At 39.2% G+C, this 19,039-nt stretch overlaps 1 protein-coding gene across 4 annotated transcripts in view; it reads right to left on the bottom strand.

Annotated features, from left to right (window-relative positions):
* The window catches only part of FAM114A1 (family with sequence similarity 114 member A1), a 39,349-nt gene that overhangs the window by 4,361 nt on the left and 15,949 nt on the right, over nt 1-19,039 (bottom strand). For 2 of the 4 annotated variants that reach the window (XM_044418418.1, XM_044418419.1), the window contains exons 6-13: nt 17,505-17,639; nt 14,677-14,829; nt 11,074-11,206; nt 9,720-9,805; nt 8,549-8,728; nt 7,497-7,636; nt 6,577-6,649; nt 592-645 (exon numbers count right to left, since the gene is read on the bottom strand). In XM_044418418.1, coding sequence (XP_044274353.1) covers nt 592-645; nt 6,577-6,649; nt 7,497-7,636; nt 8,549-8,728; nt 9,720-9,805; nt 11,074-11,206; nt 14,677-14,829; nt 17,505-17,639 — 954 coding nt within the window. The remainder of the gene's footprint in view (nt 1-591; nt 646-6,576; nt 6,650-7,496; nt 7,637-8,548; nt 8,729-9,719; nt 9,806-11,073; nt 11,207-14,676; nt 14,830-17,504; nt 17,640-19,039) is intronic. The other 2 variants (XM_044418420.1, XM_044418421.1) reach the window with 1 other exon arrangement.

Genomic DNA, 19,039 nt, shown 5'->3' with positions numbered 1-19,039 from the left:
TATCTTCTTGTAATTCTTAGCACAATTCTACAAGGTAAGTCAATATAACTTTGCCCATATCACAGGAAGAGGAGTACTGAGACTAATCTGAGCGAGACTTAAACTCTACTGCACGCTTTTCCAACACGAAAACTCAATTGAAATTACCAGGATGTCCACAACCATGAAAGGACAGCAAGTATAGTTAGCATTTCTAAGTTAAAAGGCTTAAGATAATTGTTCAGATAAAGGAAAAACTATCTTTGCTTATTGGGAACATTATTGGGGTCTGTTCCTAGACATTGTGTGACAAGCAAGAAAGAGTAACTGAAAGTCATTTGGCCAAGTCAATAACATAAGGTAAGGTGAGGCTTTTCACTTCCTCCTTAAAAATGTTACTAAAAAACCTTACAAAATATAGCTAGACTGCTATTGCTAATCTCTTGCAAAAAACAAATTAAGACATGAAATGAGGTTGCATATGAAATGGTGTATAATTACAGTTACATCTGTTGCACTATATTGGTTTTCATGGGGGAAATAAATGCTCACATACCTTCATTTGGCAATAATAGCCAAGTGGTTCCTAATGTAAAGGGGCTGTAAACTTACCTCTAATAGCACACCATTGACCATTGGGTTGAGAACTTCGGCTTTTTTGTCACTCTGCCCAAATGAAAACATGGACAAGTTTTAATGCTAGGGCAACACTGAGAAAAGCTAATCTGATTATTTCTTTGCTTTAGTAATATCCTAGTTCTGGAATACTGATATTGTATTGTATCAATAAAGCACACAGATGAGCAAAACCAAATATAAAAAGTAATTTTCATTAACGCTGAAGACCACTTCCTTAAAGGGAGTAAGAATATGCTAGTGATGCCTTGAAGACAGCAAAGGATTCAGAGCAACTTAACTCCAGCTGAAATTCATTGATTTCAGCTGGACTTAGACACAAGTTAGGGTGCAATCTGGTATCCTCTCCCAAAGTCATAGACACCTGTACAATTCTGAGAGAAGGGCTCCAAGATCCTTCCGCCTTGCCCTTCACAGTGGCTGTGGAATGCACCATAGTCCTGAGAGAGCAGCCTCGGAGAAATTTGTAGAAGTCAAAGCAGAGACATTCCAGTGGTTGGGGAGGAAAAAGTTAGGATATGCAAAACCTTTCCAGTCTCAGAGGCCCCCTAGAGGGAAATGTAAAGCAAGGAGAACAGAAAGGCAAAACTTGTTTCCATTGTTCCTCCTGACATGCAGATAACCAGTCAAGTGGGGTCTGGCTACTCAGACACCTCCAGGATCAGAGACTTCGGTCTAATGGGTGGAACCAGAAAGGGTTGTGCCCTTAGATATAATGGCCAGGATGATAGGAGCAGGAGTTCAACAATATTTGAACAGCCACAGGTTCCCTAAGTCCGCTTTCATTGATTCTGCCATACACTTTGTATCATGATAGTACCTTTCTCCTCCCGTCCTTGCCCTCAAAGTCCCACCTCTGAGGTTGCCAGTGGGTTCTTTCTCCGCTGGCTGCAGGAGTGTTGGACATGGATTCCCTGAGTATGGAGTCCCAGCTTTCACCTTGCAGCATATTCTAATGTTGCAAGTGGGCTGCTAAAAATCCTTTGGCCACCCAGACTGTGTCTAGAGGCCACAGGACTACACTGTTAGGATGATTCATCTCATAGTTGGCATGTGCTTAGAGTTACCATATGGAAGAAAAAGGGCATTTTAAAGATAACTTTGAGACTTGGGTCTATGGAACTCAATACTACAGTTTTTAATAAAGTTCCCAATTAAACCTCACCACTAGGCAATGCTGCTTCAACTAAAAAACTTCGACCTGCTACTGCTACAATAAACCTTTTGTCAAAAATAAACTCATTAGCTTGGTTCTGATGGGGTAGGCATGGGACTGATGGCACCACCAGACAACCTTTCAAAATGAACAAAAAGTAAGATATTTATTAATGGAAATTGTTTACAAATGAGAATAAAATGTCACCCCTCATGATATTTAATGAGCTGTGACTACTTAAAGGTCCTTAAATTAAGTACAGTTACTCACAATTCCTAATAAGTAAGTCAAGTCTTTCCTAGCTAAAAAAAGTCTCAAAAGATTTTCCATCAGACCTTATTTCCTTATACTCCACCCACATTATGGATGCGTTTAACAATTTCCCTGAATTTCCTCACATATAGAAATTACTTATCATTCTTCAGTTCTTCCTGTTACTCTCTGGCTTCTAGGATGATTCAGATGTTTCAGCAAATCCTTGCTGAAGTTCCCTCTACTTAGACATAAAACAGGAACCTAAATATATTATATATGGCTTGCTCGCTCATAAAAGTATTGTGTTTGGTACAATAAATTTAAAAGTATAGTTTATTCAGACAATAAATACATATTTCTTGTGAGTTTCTTTTCTAATAGTTTTAATTTTAAGAATCTCATTATCAAACAAGTGTTTATATGTAATAGAAGTGTGTGTGTGTGTGTGTGTGTATGTTTCCAAAGTAGTCTTCCCCAACTTGGTGCCCTAGAGAAGTTTGACCTACAACTCCCAGAATTCCTGACCAGTGGCTATGCTGCATGAGGATAATGGGGGCGGAAGTCCATAACAGCTCAAAAGCACCAGGCAACATGACTTTTGAATTTGTAAAAAGTGCTAAAAATTTTATTTTCAGATCCCCCCCACAAAAAAGTCACCCCCCCATGGCTTCAACATTTCTAGAAATTTCACATCTCTATCTGTGACAAGAATGTACCTTTCTATCATAACTCTATAAGCATCATGTGCATTGTAAATATTACCATCATCATTCCTGAAGATGAGGAATTATAATGAGAAAGTTAGTAAGACAGCCATGAGACAATAAAAACCGAATTGCTTCAAAGACAGTTTTAAAAAAAATCAATTTCCTTGTTTACTTCAGCATAAACTATTGAAATGTGAAGAAATGATTGCCTATTAAATAATATTGATCAATATAATCCATGCTTACTGCAAACAGGATTCTATAGCAATAAGGATGAAAGATATATGCTGTTTTGCAATAACTTCTAACTTATAGCAACTGAGTTACTATACAGTTATTCAATGTCTGAATTGCTTAGCAGTTATGTGGAAATGCTATTAATCTGGGGCACCTAATCTGATCTAAATCAACCAAGTGTCTGGTTCACATGATCCTCTTGTAGCTATTCATTCATTAGGGCCAGCGACATCTTTAATTTAAAAAAAGCAAATTTGGCCTCAGCCACATACCTAATTACGTATACAGAAAGACCATTGCTTTGAATAGCATTGAATGCTCTCCATTTGCTTCACATTTTGCATTAAGGTACTGATATCCAAATACATAATATATGTGCATTTGTTAAAAGTGGGTTACTAGACTTTTTCACTCTATTTGCATAGCTAGATCACAAAAAAATTCGCTTCTGAAGGCTCATTGAAATGAAGTGCACAAGGTTCAACTAAAGCTTCTGCCATTCCCTTCCAACATTCACCTTCATAGCTCAGCTATGTGGACTTGTCTGCTATGGAGTCATATAGCAAGTCCAAACTGAATCCCTTTTAAATTCTAAGTAGTTGAATTGAGCAAAGCCAAAATGCAAAGGCATCAAGGTCAAAACTAAGAGTCATGTAAAATGCCTAGTTCTAAAGCTGGATCAGATTAATATTTCATGCTGATTTTTTTTTTGCTTGATATAAATATTTATCGAGATTGCCTCAGAGAAATATGATAAGACATGCTAAGAAAATGCAAAAATAGACAAATTCCTGTAAGTTGCCAGCAGCATAAATTATTCAAAGTGAAAGCAATATGATTAAATTATGCTCTTTTATAGAGAACTCTGAAGAGTTGCCTACAGATTCAAGGGAGATGGAATGGGCACACAAGAGCCATTTTAAGATTTCATCATCAAACAGGAATTAAGCACATTGAAACTTTTACATTGAAATTAACCTTTTGATCATTTTTACTGCTTCACATCACATGGTTTCTGGGGATATCCCATGCATGAAATTCAATTGAAGCCCTGGCTTAATCCTGATTTTGTTGACACCACAAATTCATACTTGAGCTAGTGTTGGTTAGTTCAAGTTTCAGCTAATTACATTTCCCTGCTTTCTGTTTTAGCTGAACTTTTCCTTTTCTCAACCCTGGCCTCACCTGTTTACTTAGCATCATCCTGTAAATTATCGTGGAAGTTAAATAAGTCCTAAATAATCTGTCTTTGCCATGGTACAATAATCATAGGAGCATTTTAGCTCATCTAGTTTTGATTCATGAAGATATAGTTTGAGTACACTCTCATATTGTTAGAGTATTATGTTTGCATTTCAAATCATCCTTCATCCTTACAAATTCCAAAGTAGGGTAAAAATGGCCACTGACTTGCTATTTATGCCTTGTAATGCCCAACCTATCAAATAGGTTCAACACATTATGAGCCATTTGTTCAGCTCCATAAGTAAGGCAAGAAAAAGGGCAGAAGGGTAAGAAGCAACAGTCAGAAAGGCAGGACTAACATCATAATTGCCCTCACCAGGAAGTAAACAACACGCTTGCATGAGACTCCTGGTTCTCCTGATTTGGGAAGGAAAGCATTCTGAGAACAGGAAATGCAGGGAAGGAAGCTACAGGCTGCTTTGCCATTACCGCCTTGGTTTCTCCTGGCTGGAAGTACCTCTAGCTGCAACACCATTTACCTCAGGGTCTCCAACTTTTTTGGACCCAGGGGCAGTTTTGGCATTTTGTAAAAGTGCCCAGGAACCACCAGAGATTGACTGCTATGCAACTGACTGCAGGGGTAAGGGCCTAATCACACCCCCTTATGTGTGTGCACAAGAATGTACAACCTGGATGCGTATTACTCTGGTTTCTCTCTCACTCTTGGGCTTTTTTCTCTCTTTGGACCCTTTCTTCCTTTGGCTCCTCTTTTATTTATTCTTTCTCCTTGGTCTCTCTTTTTCCCTCCCTTCTCTATGTCTTCCCTTGCTCCCTCCCCTCTTCTCTCTTTCTTGTTCCTCCTTTCTTCCTCTCTCCATCTTCCATGTATTTGCAATGAGGCAAGGTAAAGCTCCCTGCTCAAATTCAGCTGAAAGGGCAGAGGGCAGGCTAAGGTTTGTCCACATATTGTGGCAGAAAGTGCCTCATTGGCTTGAATTCACTTGCAGGGCAGAAATGCAGACTGTTGGATGCTTCAGCCTTGTCTTGCAGCTGCAGTGATGACTCTGGCCACCCCACTAGAGATTCCTGACTAAGATGAATCATGCCAGCATGGGTCTGTAGCAAAACTCTTCTGCCTCCATCTTTTCAGAGCCTAAGGGGTTCCACTGGATTTCCCCTATTCCATTAGTGATCCTTGGGCACTCTGCAGTGACTAGGATGTCTTCAAAGGCTGAACAGCAGTGCGTGTAGCAGGAGCAGGTTCTTCTTCCAGGGCTCAGAACACCTATTCCCAGTCACATCCTCCCACTACACTCCATGCCTGCCTAAATCCATCCCTTGTCCAGAGGACTGAGGGTTAGCGGAAGGGAAAACATCAAGTGGGAGACCACTGGCTAGAAAAAAAATGCAGCTGCAGGAAGTTTGCTTTGGTCCTTTCTGTCAGAAAGAAGATCCAGAAAGCCTCTGTATTTGGCTCTGACATGGTAAATATCAGCTCTCAGAAGAAGGGAAAGCTGTCACGCTAAAATCACCTTCTTGTGCCTTTACTGTGCCAAAAGAAATAAAATAGGAGAATTCCATTATATGAATCTGTTTCATGGGGGACAGACTTGTATGCTTAAGTTTTCACTTAACCTATATGCAGTGATTTTAGCACTGCATTTAACCAGTTTAGCTATTTCAAATGTAAGAGTCCACTGATGATTAATGGTAATAGCAACAGCATCTCTGTACAGTCCTGAGAGTCAAGAATAAGGGGATACTGGTTTGAAATGCAGCAGATGATTGCAAAATATGGCTGTTCTCAGGCACCTAGGATGAAATAAGTATTCTCAACTAGTGAAGATAATGGAATTCTAAAACTTTTATCTGCTGCTCTGTGCACACAAACAAGATAAAGGTCATGGCTACAGCTGTTGAAATAGATCCTGGCCACTGCTATAGTTTTTGTTCTGTAGTGAAATATGTTGGATGCTTGGTTCTTCATCTGGAAATAGGATTTTGAATAATATCTCTGTTTACCATTTTTTTAACTAGGAGCTTGTCTGCTTGAGGCATTTATTTTATGCTTGTAATTCTTTACTCATGGTTGTTTATGGATTTCTTTAGTCAATGTCATGACCATTCAGTTTCCCTTCTGGTTTTAAAAAGCACTTTGGTGAGGTTTCTTTTACAGCAGGGAAATGTGGTATATTTAAGGAAAGCAAAAGAAAATACTATTTCTACTTGAGTATTTATGTTATTTATTGCTTTATACCACAGTGCCACCTCGTGGTCAGGTAGCAGAAAAGTAGGAAAGGGAACATTCTGTTGCACCTAGGAATCAATTAAAAACCAAAAGATGCAGCCTCATGAAGAACAATTCCCAAGAATGATACATTGATGTTAAAAATGCATTAACAAAATTAAACAACAACTTACCCCAACTGAAGTTAAAACAGCAGAAAATTGCTTTGATAGGGAAGAGACTTCATTACACATCGTACTTGTTAAACTATTAAAAAAACAGGAATTTTACTAATACCTTTTCTAGCATACTCTTGGCTATGAGTAGTACATATCACTAAAAAACAGATGGATAGCAATTAACTGATACCATTCTAACCACTGCATATAAAATGTTATATCTTCATAAGGATATTGCACTCTGAAGGGTATACAAACAAATCACAAGCGTACGTACTAAGATGCTACAGAAACTACATTAAGGAAACACCATTCTGACAGTAGGAGAAATACTGTTGTGGCAGAACATCAGCTTTGCATAAAGCATTTTCTGACTTCTCCAGGTAGGTCTGGGAAAGACCCCTGTATGAACCCTTCACTGACTCCACTGGTAGTCAGTGAAGACAATACCAAGCAAGGAGTTCATTGGTTGGTAGTTTGTGTAAGAGGAGGATACGTTTAATTTTTGGGGTATATTCATATTTCAGACCTAAAATGTTTCAACAGGCTTTTCCAGTAATCCTGGAAAATACAGCTCTGTGAAGAAGGCTGTGTCCCTAACATAATTTTTGGACATAAATCACAATTCCTAGGTTTCTTTGAGACACAGAACCAATGTTTGTAGTATAGCTATATATTGCAGTATAAGACTTGGGTATATGATTCAAACATGTGATGCACCAGCATAAAAGTACTTAGTAGGAGATATGCCAGTATCTACATCAACGTCCTCTATTCTGCAAAGTCATTCTGGTGGCATTATAAAAAGATAGAACAGTACAGTTCTTCTTGGCAGAGTTGCAAATTCCCAAATTACTTTCTATTACTAAACTGCCCATGGAATCTTTAAGTATTTATACATGGAAATGATAAGAATAAGAAAAAAAAGTATTTACTTTGTTAGAACTTTTGCTTGATCCAAGGCAGGCTTTTCAACTTCTTGTCCGTGAAGAATTAATTCTGCTAATTTGTGGAGCTGCTCAATGCAACGGGCTGTTACCTCAGCAAGGCTTTCAATAGACAGCAGGTAGATTTCCTGGAAAGAAGTTCCAAAGATTGTGTGCAAGAATTCTATGAATTAACACTGATGCACTGAATTCCAAGAAAAGTAGTACATTGTCCAGAAAATATAATCAGTTATGCACCCTGAAATGATGTGCTGCTGTAACATAACAATTACAAAATTACCAGAAAGGGTCGCAGAGGGGAGTTTGGAGCACTCCGCCCTTTTCTGTGTGTGTGTGCACACAGAACACTGAATTTCTATGTTCTCTAGAACACTGAATTTGGCGTCTCTCTCTTCTCTTTCTCTCCCTTCCTTTGGCTCCCTTTTATTTTCTCTTCGCTGGTCCCTCTTTCTTCCCCCCTCACTCAAGTCCCTTTTTTTCCATTTTCCCTCTTCCCCAATTCCCTGTAGGAAATTTCACCCCACAGGGAACTGGAGGAAATGTTATTGGTTGGTACTGATTATGCTCTGAAGCCAGCCTACAAAACATTAAGCTCTGGGGTCATATTTAGATGACAGTATATTAGTCACAAGCACAGAAAAGTTTTATCTTCAAGTATACATGCCTTAGATACAAAGTGCCTACCTAAGAGTGCAACGCCCTGCATGTTAGACAGAAAAACATGGCTGGCTACAGAATGCTGGGACTTTTTTCAGTCTACACATATAAAGCTGTGCTTCATAGGAAAGAAATTTCAAGCAATGGCAAACAAAGTCTGCATATTACTAAAAACCATTTTCTATCATCTTCCAGGATACAATAATTGGTGAAGGCAGACAAGGGCTGAAAAGGAGGGAGGAAGTCTTTGTGAAGACAGACTCACCCCAAAGACACACCCCTTGGTCACTGAAATGCAAAGGTGTGTTTGGAAGAAGAATGCTGGTGGCTAGTTTCTGTTGTCTGGAAAAAAGTAGTCAAATAGAAATCTGAATGTCCCTCACCTCTATGGTTTTATTTTTCCCTTCTCTGTTTTCAGATTCTCCTGTTTGAGGTTTTTCTTCATCTTCTTTAACTTCTTGTTTTTCTTCATCTTCTTTAACTTTCTCTGCTGGGCTCCTGTCTTTTTCTATAGATGTGGGGAGACTAGCTTCTTCCAAGCAATCATAAGCTTTCTTCCTAGCCTTCAAAACACACACCGCAAAAAGCAACATCACAAGAGGTAATGGAAACATTGACATGGCATGTTCTTGCACACCTGGAATCCTGCATAAAGAGGCTACCTGTTATCTTCACTGAAAGCAGAAGCCTCATGTAAGCATGAAACGTGCTATGGGTCCTTCCTGCCATAGTACTGCATAAACACTTCTGCTAAGTGCTTGTGCAATGGTATTTTCTTTCTACTTCGCTCCCGTTTTGCATGTCCTCCGCTTCCCACATGCACTTCTGTTCTTGCTCAGTTTCCCCAATAGTTATGACTCACATAATGTGCATACAGAGTTTGGGTTTACTAGACAAAGTCATTCTGGACCTCAAAAATCAGCAGCTGAGGTCATAATATAACTAATATTCCTCAGATATTACAGATTTGAAGCAGAACCTTGTACAACTTCTGGTTCTTTCCTGAATGCAGAGCCAAATGCTGCAGGAATGAGGAGATCCAAAAATAACTTCAGAATCTTGTAGCAACACTCATTTCCAGAATGGAGCCAGTCAGTGAAGGAGGTCCTTTTTGTGAGCTCCATTGATTGCCCTATGCAGCAAATTAGTGTTGTTGCTAATTTCTGGATGATTTTGAAAATATTGTTTTTCATTCCACTACTGGCCAATTCTGTACCTGTCAAGTAACATAAGATACTTCCCATGAAAAGCACAGCTAACACCATCTATTATTCCAGGAAATCTGCTCTTTTTGGATATAAACAATAAATGAAAATATTTACTGGTGCTCAGGTAGCTCCCTAAGTGTTGGCCAGGAAGGTTTGGTGTATATTCCTCACCACAGTTCTTTCTAGCTATTGCTACAATTTTACCAAAGCTGCAATTATACCACTGCTTTCTGCTGCCTGATGCGCCTTTTCAATTGATATGCCCTCAGCTACAGCACTAAACTTGTTCAGAGAACTAGGAATAAAAGGTGGTATCTTAGATCAGCTAGTAAGCAAAGTCACTTACCTTATTAAGTTTATCAGGAGTAGCAGCAACGTGTAGTTCAAAGAGAAGTTCTGTAAGCACGGTAACAAACTCATCTCCTATATCTGCTGCAAAAGGCAAGAGAAAAAAAACATGAATTCTAATTATAAATTAAAACATTTGCTCTATCCCCTGCTCTTAAATCTTAGGAAATAAGTGAGCTTGTTTATCACAATACTCTATGTCCTTAGCTATTCTTCAATACATAGTATGGGCCACTTGAAGCATTTTCAAGGCCAAAGCAAAAATAACCACAGGGACATACCTGAGGCACTGACATGTGGGGAGGAGATTACCCAATATCAGAATGGGACTGGATGTGGCCTATGTTGCACTGACTGGCCTTCACTAATCTGAGCTATAAAACTAGTTTTGTGATCTCTAATTCTAGTTCAGGAATAGGTAATGTGATTCCTGCAGATACTAATATGCCTCCAGACACCTTACTTGGTGTGCATCAAGATATTCTACCCACCTCTCCCTCCCTCCCTCTCTCTCTCACACATACACACACATGTGCATAAACACTGACAGCAGGAATTGCTCTGAAGAGGGAAGCCTCTTCCCTGTTGCCACCATTGATTCCAGCTGATTCCATTAATTTCCCATGATTCCTCTGGGAAGCTTACTTGTCTTTTATGACTACAGCAGTCATCTTATGTTTGTAACCAGGACAAATTCTCAACTTTCAAAATGTGCTCACCAGGCCTGTTTAAGTGCCACAGTCAATCTCGTGATTTCAATTGTTTTTCAACTTACCATAGGTGTGTTCCTCTGATATTTAGCACATTATGCTAAAGTCACATTCAACATTTTCATGGTTTCTATTAATTTGAACAGCAGTATCTTCAATGGGGGGACTTCAGGTGGCACAGTGGTTTAAACTGCTGTGCTGCTGGGCTGGTTGATCAAAAGGTTGCCAGTTCGAATCTGCACAACGGGGTGAGTTCCCGTTGCTCCGCCCCAGCTCCTGCCAACCTTGCAGTTCGAAAGCATGCAAATGCAAGTAGATAAAAAGGTACCACTGCAGTGGGCAGGTAACAGCGTTCCGTGCACTTTGGTGTTTAGTCATGCCGGCCACATGACCACAGAGACTGTCTGTGGACAAACGCTGGCTCCTTCAGCTAGGAAATGGAGATGAGCACTGCCCCTAGAGTCAGGCATGACTGGACTTAATGTCAAGGGGAAACCTTTACCTTTACCTTTACCTTCAATGGGAAGGTCTCTGGGCACAAGACTACAGTGATGAAATCACTGGTAAGTAACAGTTGTTTTAGATTAAACATGTAGATTTTTTTCTATCACACTTGTGCTATATCAGTAATTCTGCAACTACCTTTCTTTGCTACGTTGTCTTCGTTGTCTTCACTGTCTGATTCTTCAAGAAGGAAAACTGTCTTAATAGCAATTAGTGCTTGTTTTGCTGTTTCCAATTCCTCTCCTTCAAGTGATGCCAAATATAACTGTATCTAAAACAGAAAAGAATGATCACTAACCAATAATATATGCAACTGGGACAGAGTATTTCAATGAAGCGCCAATGCATCTTGTGTGAGAAAAACGGGCCAAGTGTTTTCTTACTGTTTAAACTGTCAATTTATCATAGGGAGTGTCTTAGCTTGTCATTTAAGTTCATCAATGCAGGCCTTCCTACAGGTTGCTCTCCTTAGGGAGGTTAAGGGGGAGGTTGCAAGAAGGAGGAGGACCTTCTCCGTGGTGGCACCCCAGTTGTGGAACATCCTACCATTGGGCATTTGTCAGGCACCTACTTTTCTGAGTTTTCTTTTTCTTTGAGCACCTACTTTTCTGAGTTTTCTTACTTTTCTTTTTTGACACACCTATGGCACTACTTAGACCATCTCTATATTGATAGCACTAGTTTTAATTTCTTAATTTTATCAATTAATATTTTGTCCGATTAAATATAGTGTTTTATCTTGTTTATTAATTATAATATTTAATGGTATTATTTTATTTAATGTTATTACTGACACCTTTCTTGTAATGGCCACCCAGACAGCATGGTGCTAATGGGCAGCTTTTATACACATTTAAGAAAGACAGACAGACAGACAGACAGACAGACAGAGTTTGCAATTCTATATACAAACTTTAACATCGCAGTAGGATACAGCGGTTTGTAGCAACAACTATTGCATTAATTTCTTATTTTACTCTTCTGTTCCTTGAAGGAGCTCAGAGAAGGAAAGACACAGCTGACCGGTGGTCTCCCTTCCCGAAAAGTCCCAGGTCACACTTGCATGAGTCAGTAGTATTATACTGCAGTGCATTCCTTCAGAAGCATCTGAAAGCATCTCTGGATCTGCACTGGCTGAAAAGATTTTACAATGCTGCAGAGATGAACTGCTCTCTCCAGTTCTGCCTGTCTGACTATTTTTGTGCTGAGCAATGATGCCCACCCAACAGTGCCTGTCTCATACCAACCCCAACCCAGACTACTTCATTAATGCAACACCATGGGACTACCTTCAAGGCCAGCATCCCACCAATTGTAGCATTACATGCATGAAAACCGTAATCTCAGCGGGAGTTGCAGGCAACAGCACAGGATTGATGCCTAGTGTGATCCTACATGTGTTCACTCAAAAGTAAGTCCCACTAAGTTCAATGTTGTTCATTCCCAGGTAAGTGTGTATAGCAGGCGTGCAGAACCTATTTGAGTCTGCGGCCTCGATTACATATTGAGGAAGCTCTTGAGGACTGCACACAAGCGGTAGGTGGGGTTGAAGGGTACAGGAGGTGGGGACAAACCAAAAGGAGCAGGATCAAAAATACCAGTGTATCTTAGCTTAAAGGAGCCCTCAGACTCAGCATCAATGAAGATAGGGAGGAGCAGCAGGTGACCTTCAGCCCCTCACCCCACTTTTGGTCATCTGGCTGAGGTGCTTTGCAGTTGAGAGGGAAAGGGGCTCAGTTTCCTTCTCTCCCCACTCCTGAAATGTCTCCTTTACTTCTTCTCTAAGGTCAATTTTCTAAGGTGGATACCATGACAGCCAATATGGCTGAGTGAATAGTATACAAAAAACTTTATAAATAAATAAAATAAACAAACCATGGAGGGACAGCAGTGCAAGTTTTTTCTGTGACAGCTGCAAGGTAGGGATGATGCAAATCAGAGCACAGATTCTCCAATGAAAGGTTGGAACTCAGTATATGGCCTTGGTCCTGGGCATTTAAACTATACTATTATTTTCAACAGGAATAATCTAAAAAGGTTTGCTCAATTATTTTTCCAATGGACTTTCCGTTTTACTGAAGTGTACTATATTTAGTATTTCCATTAGTATAAGAGGCAAATGCACACACAAATTAAGGTCTACCACATCTAATAAATACAAGCTCTAATAACTGTGTTATGGAAGGACAAAATCATTTTGATTTAAAAGTCCTGACAGAAAAAAGCAAGGCACTTTCACATTGTGTCATGAACTTAGAAATACTACTTGCAGGCAAATCTATGCATGTTTGCTTGGAAATAAGCCCCAAAGAATTCTGTGGGGCTTACACCCAATAAAGTATGCATTGGGTTACAGTGGAATCACACACACAAACACACACATTCAGACTTAAGTTCCTTCAATGCAATGGGACTAACTTCAAAATACGTGGGTATAATATAGTAAGCTTAGCTTGCAATCCTATACCAATTACCTTGGAGTAAGTCCCATTGAAATAAATTGAAGTAAATGGTCTTCTGTGCAGAGAAGCACATGATTGCATTGCAAGTATATAAATCCCACTACAGAGGATTCTAAATGGCTTTTTCCCACTGAGTCAATAAAAGGATGACAGAAATAAAAGTGACTTGATCATATAAAACCTTGTGAGAAAAGAGCAAAGTCATCCAGTATCTACATGTGACAAAAATAGTAGGTCATTATAATAATAAAAAACTCCTATAAAAAGATAGCCTAGAGGCCACCCTTCCATTCCATTACTCTCCCATAATAGTTGCCATATAATTTTTGGATTGATGTAAATGATGCCACTTTTACATTAATACAAAGGTTGCAGTTTGGTCTTAAGAACATTGCACTTGGCACACAGTTTCTCTTCCAACATCGTGTTCAATACAGGGATACAAGGTGGCACTAAGAAGCATACTCTGGTACCTCCAATGCACTTGTATAGCTTAAGAGAGAAATTGCTCGTTACACTTTGAGCAGCATGGGTAGTAGTACTCAATATAGAGTCCATGTGTGCATCCAACAAGACTCTTTGACTCCTTCAAACATTTATTTCTAATAAAACACCTGCTAAACATTAGGACACAGGGTCCTCCTTCCAGTTCTTGAACATGCTGCTGACCAAGTGTTCAGCAGGAGACAAGGAAAGAATTGCCACCCTCCTAGAATCTAGCCTCTTTCTCTCCCTTTCCTTGATATTTTACCTCCCTTGTAGTGTCATTACTTCTTTTCATCTCTGCTGAACAACCAGGCTTCCATAAGCCACATCCTTCAAGAATCCATTTTGTAGCGATGCCCACAGTAGTTTCAGAAATCCCGAAATGTGTCCATGGGGACTTTTAGATTAGGGGTTCTTAGGAACAAAGGAAAAGAGTAGAGTAGGGGTACATAACATTATTTTGGCCCGAGGGCCAGTTCTGTTTTGGAGAATTTATCTGAGGCTACATTCCAGTGATGGATGGGTCAAACACAAAAGTGCGCATGGCTAGAAATCCAACTCCAACCCCTGTTCCATTGGTGCAATGGAGTGGAAAAACTTGAAGATGTTGTGAACTGCTCTGTCTACAGGTTAGGACAGAATATAAATTCGAATGGCTAAATAAATAAGCACACACTGTTGCTCCTGCTATAGTAGAGAAAGGGTTTCAATCTTACTGGTTGCTATCCCTGAGAAATATGTTCAAGAAAGCATTCTTGTTGTTGTGATTTATACAGTCCATTTACCCATGTACCTTGGCTTCACTTTCATTAGACAGAATTTCCAGAGCTTCCAGATGAGACAGGCCCTGAAACTCATCAAAAAGCAGGCCATAGTGTGCTGTCCTTTCAAACGTGACTTGCTGGGCCAGTCTCTGCTTCTCTTTCTCTTTAGCTTCTCGCAACAGCTGTGGAATATAGATCATGGTTTCTGGTTTATTGGTTGTGTAGGAGATTTGACAGTTTTTATCACTTTCAGACTCCCCTCTAGCCAATAATAATAAAAATTGGGGTTGAATCATACCAGCAGAAGTGAAATGTTTATTGTTTTATTAACACAATCCTAGTAAATAATTTTAAGCAGGGTTAAAATTGTAGCTTTTACAACTGTAGGTTTTATAATTAGTTGTCAGTCATTATTGCTGGGGAGGAGGGAATTAAGTAAATATAGCACCTGGTATAAATAGCAGTGGAAGTAAAATTACCATTTTCAACAAGAAAAATAAAAGGGTTATTCTATATTCTTCTGTATGAAGAGCCTGATCCTACCTAATCTTGGAAGCTAAGCGAGGTCAAACCTGCTTGAAATCTAGATAGGTGACTTAAAATGTTGTGAACTATCCAGAGATCTTCAGCTATGGGCAGTAATGTAATGCAATGTAATAATAATATGTTGTCCATTAGGGTGAGAATAAGCATGAGTTTTTGTAGTTTCCATAGCCATGGCTTTGACATCTACAGAGCTTCCTGGTGGGTTATAGGCAACTCTAAGATTGTGACAGGATGAGGTACACAGCATAAACGTTTCAATAAAGCAAGCAATGTTTCCATCTACATAAGGGACTTGGTAGATAGACTACTGTCCCTAAAAGCTGGGTTTAAATTCCTGTTTAGCCATGAGTTCTTTGGGCTCGCAGATTTTTACTATCCACGCATCACTATTTTCTCCCTTTTGTTAAGGGACTGATACACAATAACCTACCTGTTGTGACTAAAAAAGATATGGAAATGCAAAGCAGTTTTGTTTTGATTCCAGTATTAGTGTTAGTCTGTCCACTGCATTTGCAAATCTTGTCCTCTGTGAAGTAGACACTTGCTTCTCAGTGTAGGCTTAGCAAGTATCTGCTCACACAGAGTGGGGAGTGGAGGGCTTCTCTTCCTAGGGCATTTATCGGCACCCCCCATACCTTTTACCAAACCCAGGTCCCCCATGCTTGTTCCTGTGGTCACCTGCACAGTTGTGAAAGCATGGTAATAAAAATAATTAATGTTTTTTGCTATGAACAAGCAAACTGAGCAAAGAACCTGGTCTAAAAATGAATGTCAAGAAACCAAGTGCAAAGTAAAAGGCGAAAAGTAAGTAATCCAAAGAAGATAGTTAAAAATTCAAAATGAAAATGTGTGGAGCAGGTTAATGGATATAAATTTACTGGAATTTGGTTGAATGACTACTAGAGTCATAATAGTGCAATAGAAGTCAGAACAGAGATGTCCTTGAGTAGTTTTTTGAAGATGAAAAATGAAATATGCAGCAAAAATTAAAATAAGCCCTGAGGATGTGTATTATATAGGTTTATGTCTTTATAGATCAATTTATGGCATGGGTTTGTGGACACAGGCAGCCATAAAAAAGAAAGAAGCATTTGAAATTTATTACAGGATGTTATCAATTTTGTGGACTGAGAGGGTGACAAAGAAGTATTAAAGAATATTTAAAAAGTATTAAACTATATAAAACTCAAGAAGCAGTTAAAAAACAGAAAATGCAGAAAGCTAGAATCGTTTGGTCATAAAATGACAAATAAAAAATACTATTACACTCAATTATACAAGGTAAGCTAAATTGGAAAAGAAATGTAGAAAGAGGAACTTCCTAGCTGAAAATCCTTAAAGTTGGGTGCAATGCAATGTCTAAAGACTGTTTAGCTATGAAGATATCCAACCTCTGGCAGGGAAGAAAAACGAATTGTGAAAATAGAAGTCACAATTTGGGGGGAGGAAAATAGGGGGAGGAGATAAAAAATATGACAGCCCTACCATGGTACCACAACAGCACCTTGGAAAGAATGTCCATAGAAATGGGTACTGTGAAATATTTATGCCTTTTGCCATCTTTGGAAAAAATATGTAAAAGGGGGAAAACCACTGCAGCTCATGCTGATGCTGGGATGGGAAGGAAATCCATGCCAGTTGCCCCCAAGAGCTTCTCTGGTATTCTGGGGGTGGTTAGCACTGGCCCTTCCTCAGAAGCCATGTGGCAAGTGTGGCAAGGGTATTTTTGCTCCCATTGCCAAGAGGTTCACTTGTTGATGGGACTGACCTGCATTAAATTAGGTCATCCGGGTTCAGACAACATGTCCAACCATTATGAGTTAAATGATCCTTACTACAGACTTGTCAGAGTGGCTCAGAAGGCAAAAATAAGCTGCTCCAATAAAAATGATCCGGGTTCACAGAACACACTAACCTACCATAGTTTCTAATCCATATTGGGTTGTCATGTTGTGCAAACCCAGTCAGAGAACCTCTGCAACAGTTCTGAATACCAACCACTAGTGTGGTAAATGGTGTGGAAATTCTCCTGAGCACTGTAAGTTTCTACATGACAGATGCTAATATACACTACATCTTCAGTATGAAAATTGCACCATAAAATGTAATCCACACACAAATCTTTATTCATATCCATAACTTCCAGTGCAGAAAATTTTATGCTGATGACTAAACCCGAGCTAAATGCTGATGAAACCCTTCAGAACTCCAAAAACCCCATGAAATTATAATCACTGTCAACTTCACAGACTATGCTGTAATTGCTTTCACCACTTTTTATGACTGCATGATCCAAACTTGCTTATTTCACCTGAGATAAGGAAACTGTTCGTTCCATCAGTGTTTTGGTTTTCTTAAATCCAGGATCATTTTCTGCAAGAACATTCATGGTTTTCTTGCCAATGAATTCCAGAGCATCCAGACCACCAGTTAAGACACTCTTACCCTGCACAAAACAGAGAAGAATACTCCTAAGCACATTTACTCTTTGAATAGCACACACTTCTAAGGAATTTTGCTTTTAGAACTGTATAGGAATACTGAATTGGCAGTTCATGAATGCCAAACCCTGTTTTTTCTGCTCTTATAAACAGCAGGATTTATGACTTCATTATTCATCTCTCACAATAAAATGGATACCAGATGAAATAGTATTGCAGTTTAACATGCTAAGTAAATTAAAATGAAAAGCCTTCTACTGCACATACAAGACGGTGCCAACACAGATAATTAAAAGTAGTCTTATTTCAGCATTGCTGTTGTGTTATGAACTGCTTTGGGCACATTTTGTGAAAAAGTACAAATTAAAATGATGATTTCTGTTTTAGGGCTTGGGGGTTCCCTTTGGTTCTTAAAGGAGAGCTCAGTAATGGAGGACAAGTTTCTCTGAAGACAACTAGTCCTCAATGACTGGTCATCTCTTGCAGTATACAGAGAACAGATGGGCATGCTGCAGTTCAACTCTGTTCACGTGAAAGAGTGGACCTCATGAGGCTTGGTCAGTGCTATGTGAGAGTATACCCTGAAACATTCCTTTATCTCCAGAACCCTCTGCAAGATTCAGGAATTCTACAGCAGATGTGGTGGCAAGTTGGTATGTGAAGGATTCCCTGAAGATAAAATGTTGATAGGGGGAAGAAATTTTAGGGATTTGGAATAGATATGTTAATCCTTAGTTAGGGAAATTCTAGAAGTAGGTAGGGACTTTAAGCAATATAAGACCAAATCAAACGTCTGACAACTTTAAGAAAGTTTTAAGAATTTTAAGAAATTTTAAGAAAGGGACCTGTGAATACAATCCCTCATCCTACCATCCACCAACAGCCCTGCCATCAGGGAGAAGTTAATAGAAATGCAGATTGTCACTGCAGCATGCAAGAGTTTTTTGAGAAATTAAAATGGAGCTGACCATCCAGAAACTGAATTTTTGTTAGCCTTCCTCACCAAGCTGTTGCATGGGATCTCATTTTGTACTGAAACAATTCTCCTGTCCTTTTAGTTATAAATGATTCCTAATCCTTAGTAAATGTGCCATATAGCCTTATAAAGGAAGTTGACAGGTTATCACTTTTCCATTTAATATATTTTAGACAATTGGATACAAACAGATTTTTGAAAAAAATCTCCACCACCACCACCACCACCACCACCAAGGTGTACTTTTTAAAGAGTGATACTCAATAGCCTAATTCAAGGAATGATAAAAAATGGAACGTTAAAGGTTAGCTGCCTTCCATGTGACCTTCTTGACACATTAAACACTGCTCAACAAAACTTCCCAACTAGTGCACTTTTCTGTTAGATTAAATCTCCTCCTCAAATATCCCCACCCCAAATATTTGAATC

This window comes from Varanus komodoensis, unplaced genomic scaffold (assembly GCF_004798865.1).
Source record: "Varanus komodoensis strain SLA01 unplaced genomic scaffold, ASM479886v1 scaffold9, whole genome shotgun sequence".
In the NCBI taxonomy this organism is placed as follows: domain Eukaryota; kingdom Metazoa; phylum Chordata; class Lepidosauria; order Squamata; family Varanidae; genus Varanus; species Varanus komodoensis.
The sequence above is the reverse complement of the archived record's forward strand: the minus strand, read 5'-3'. Positions and strand labels throughout refer to the sequence as shown.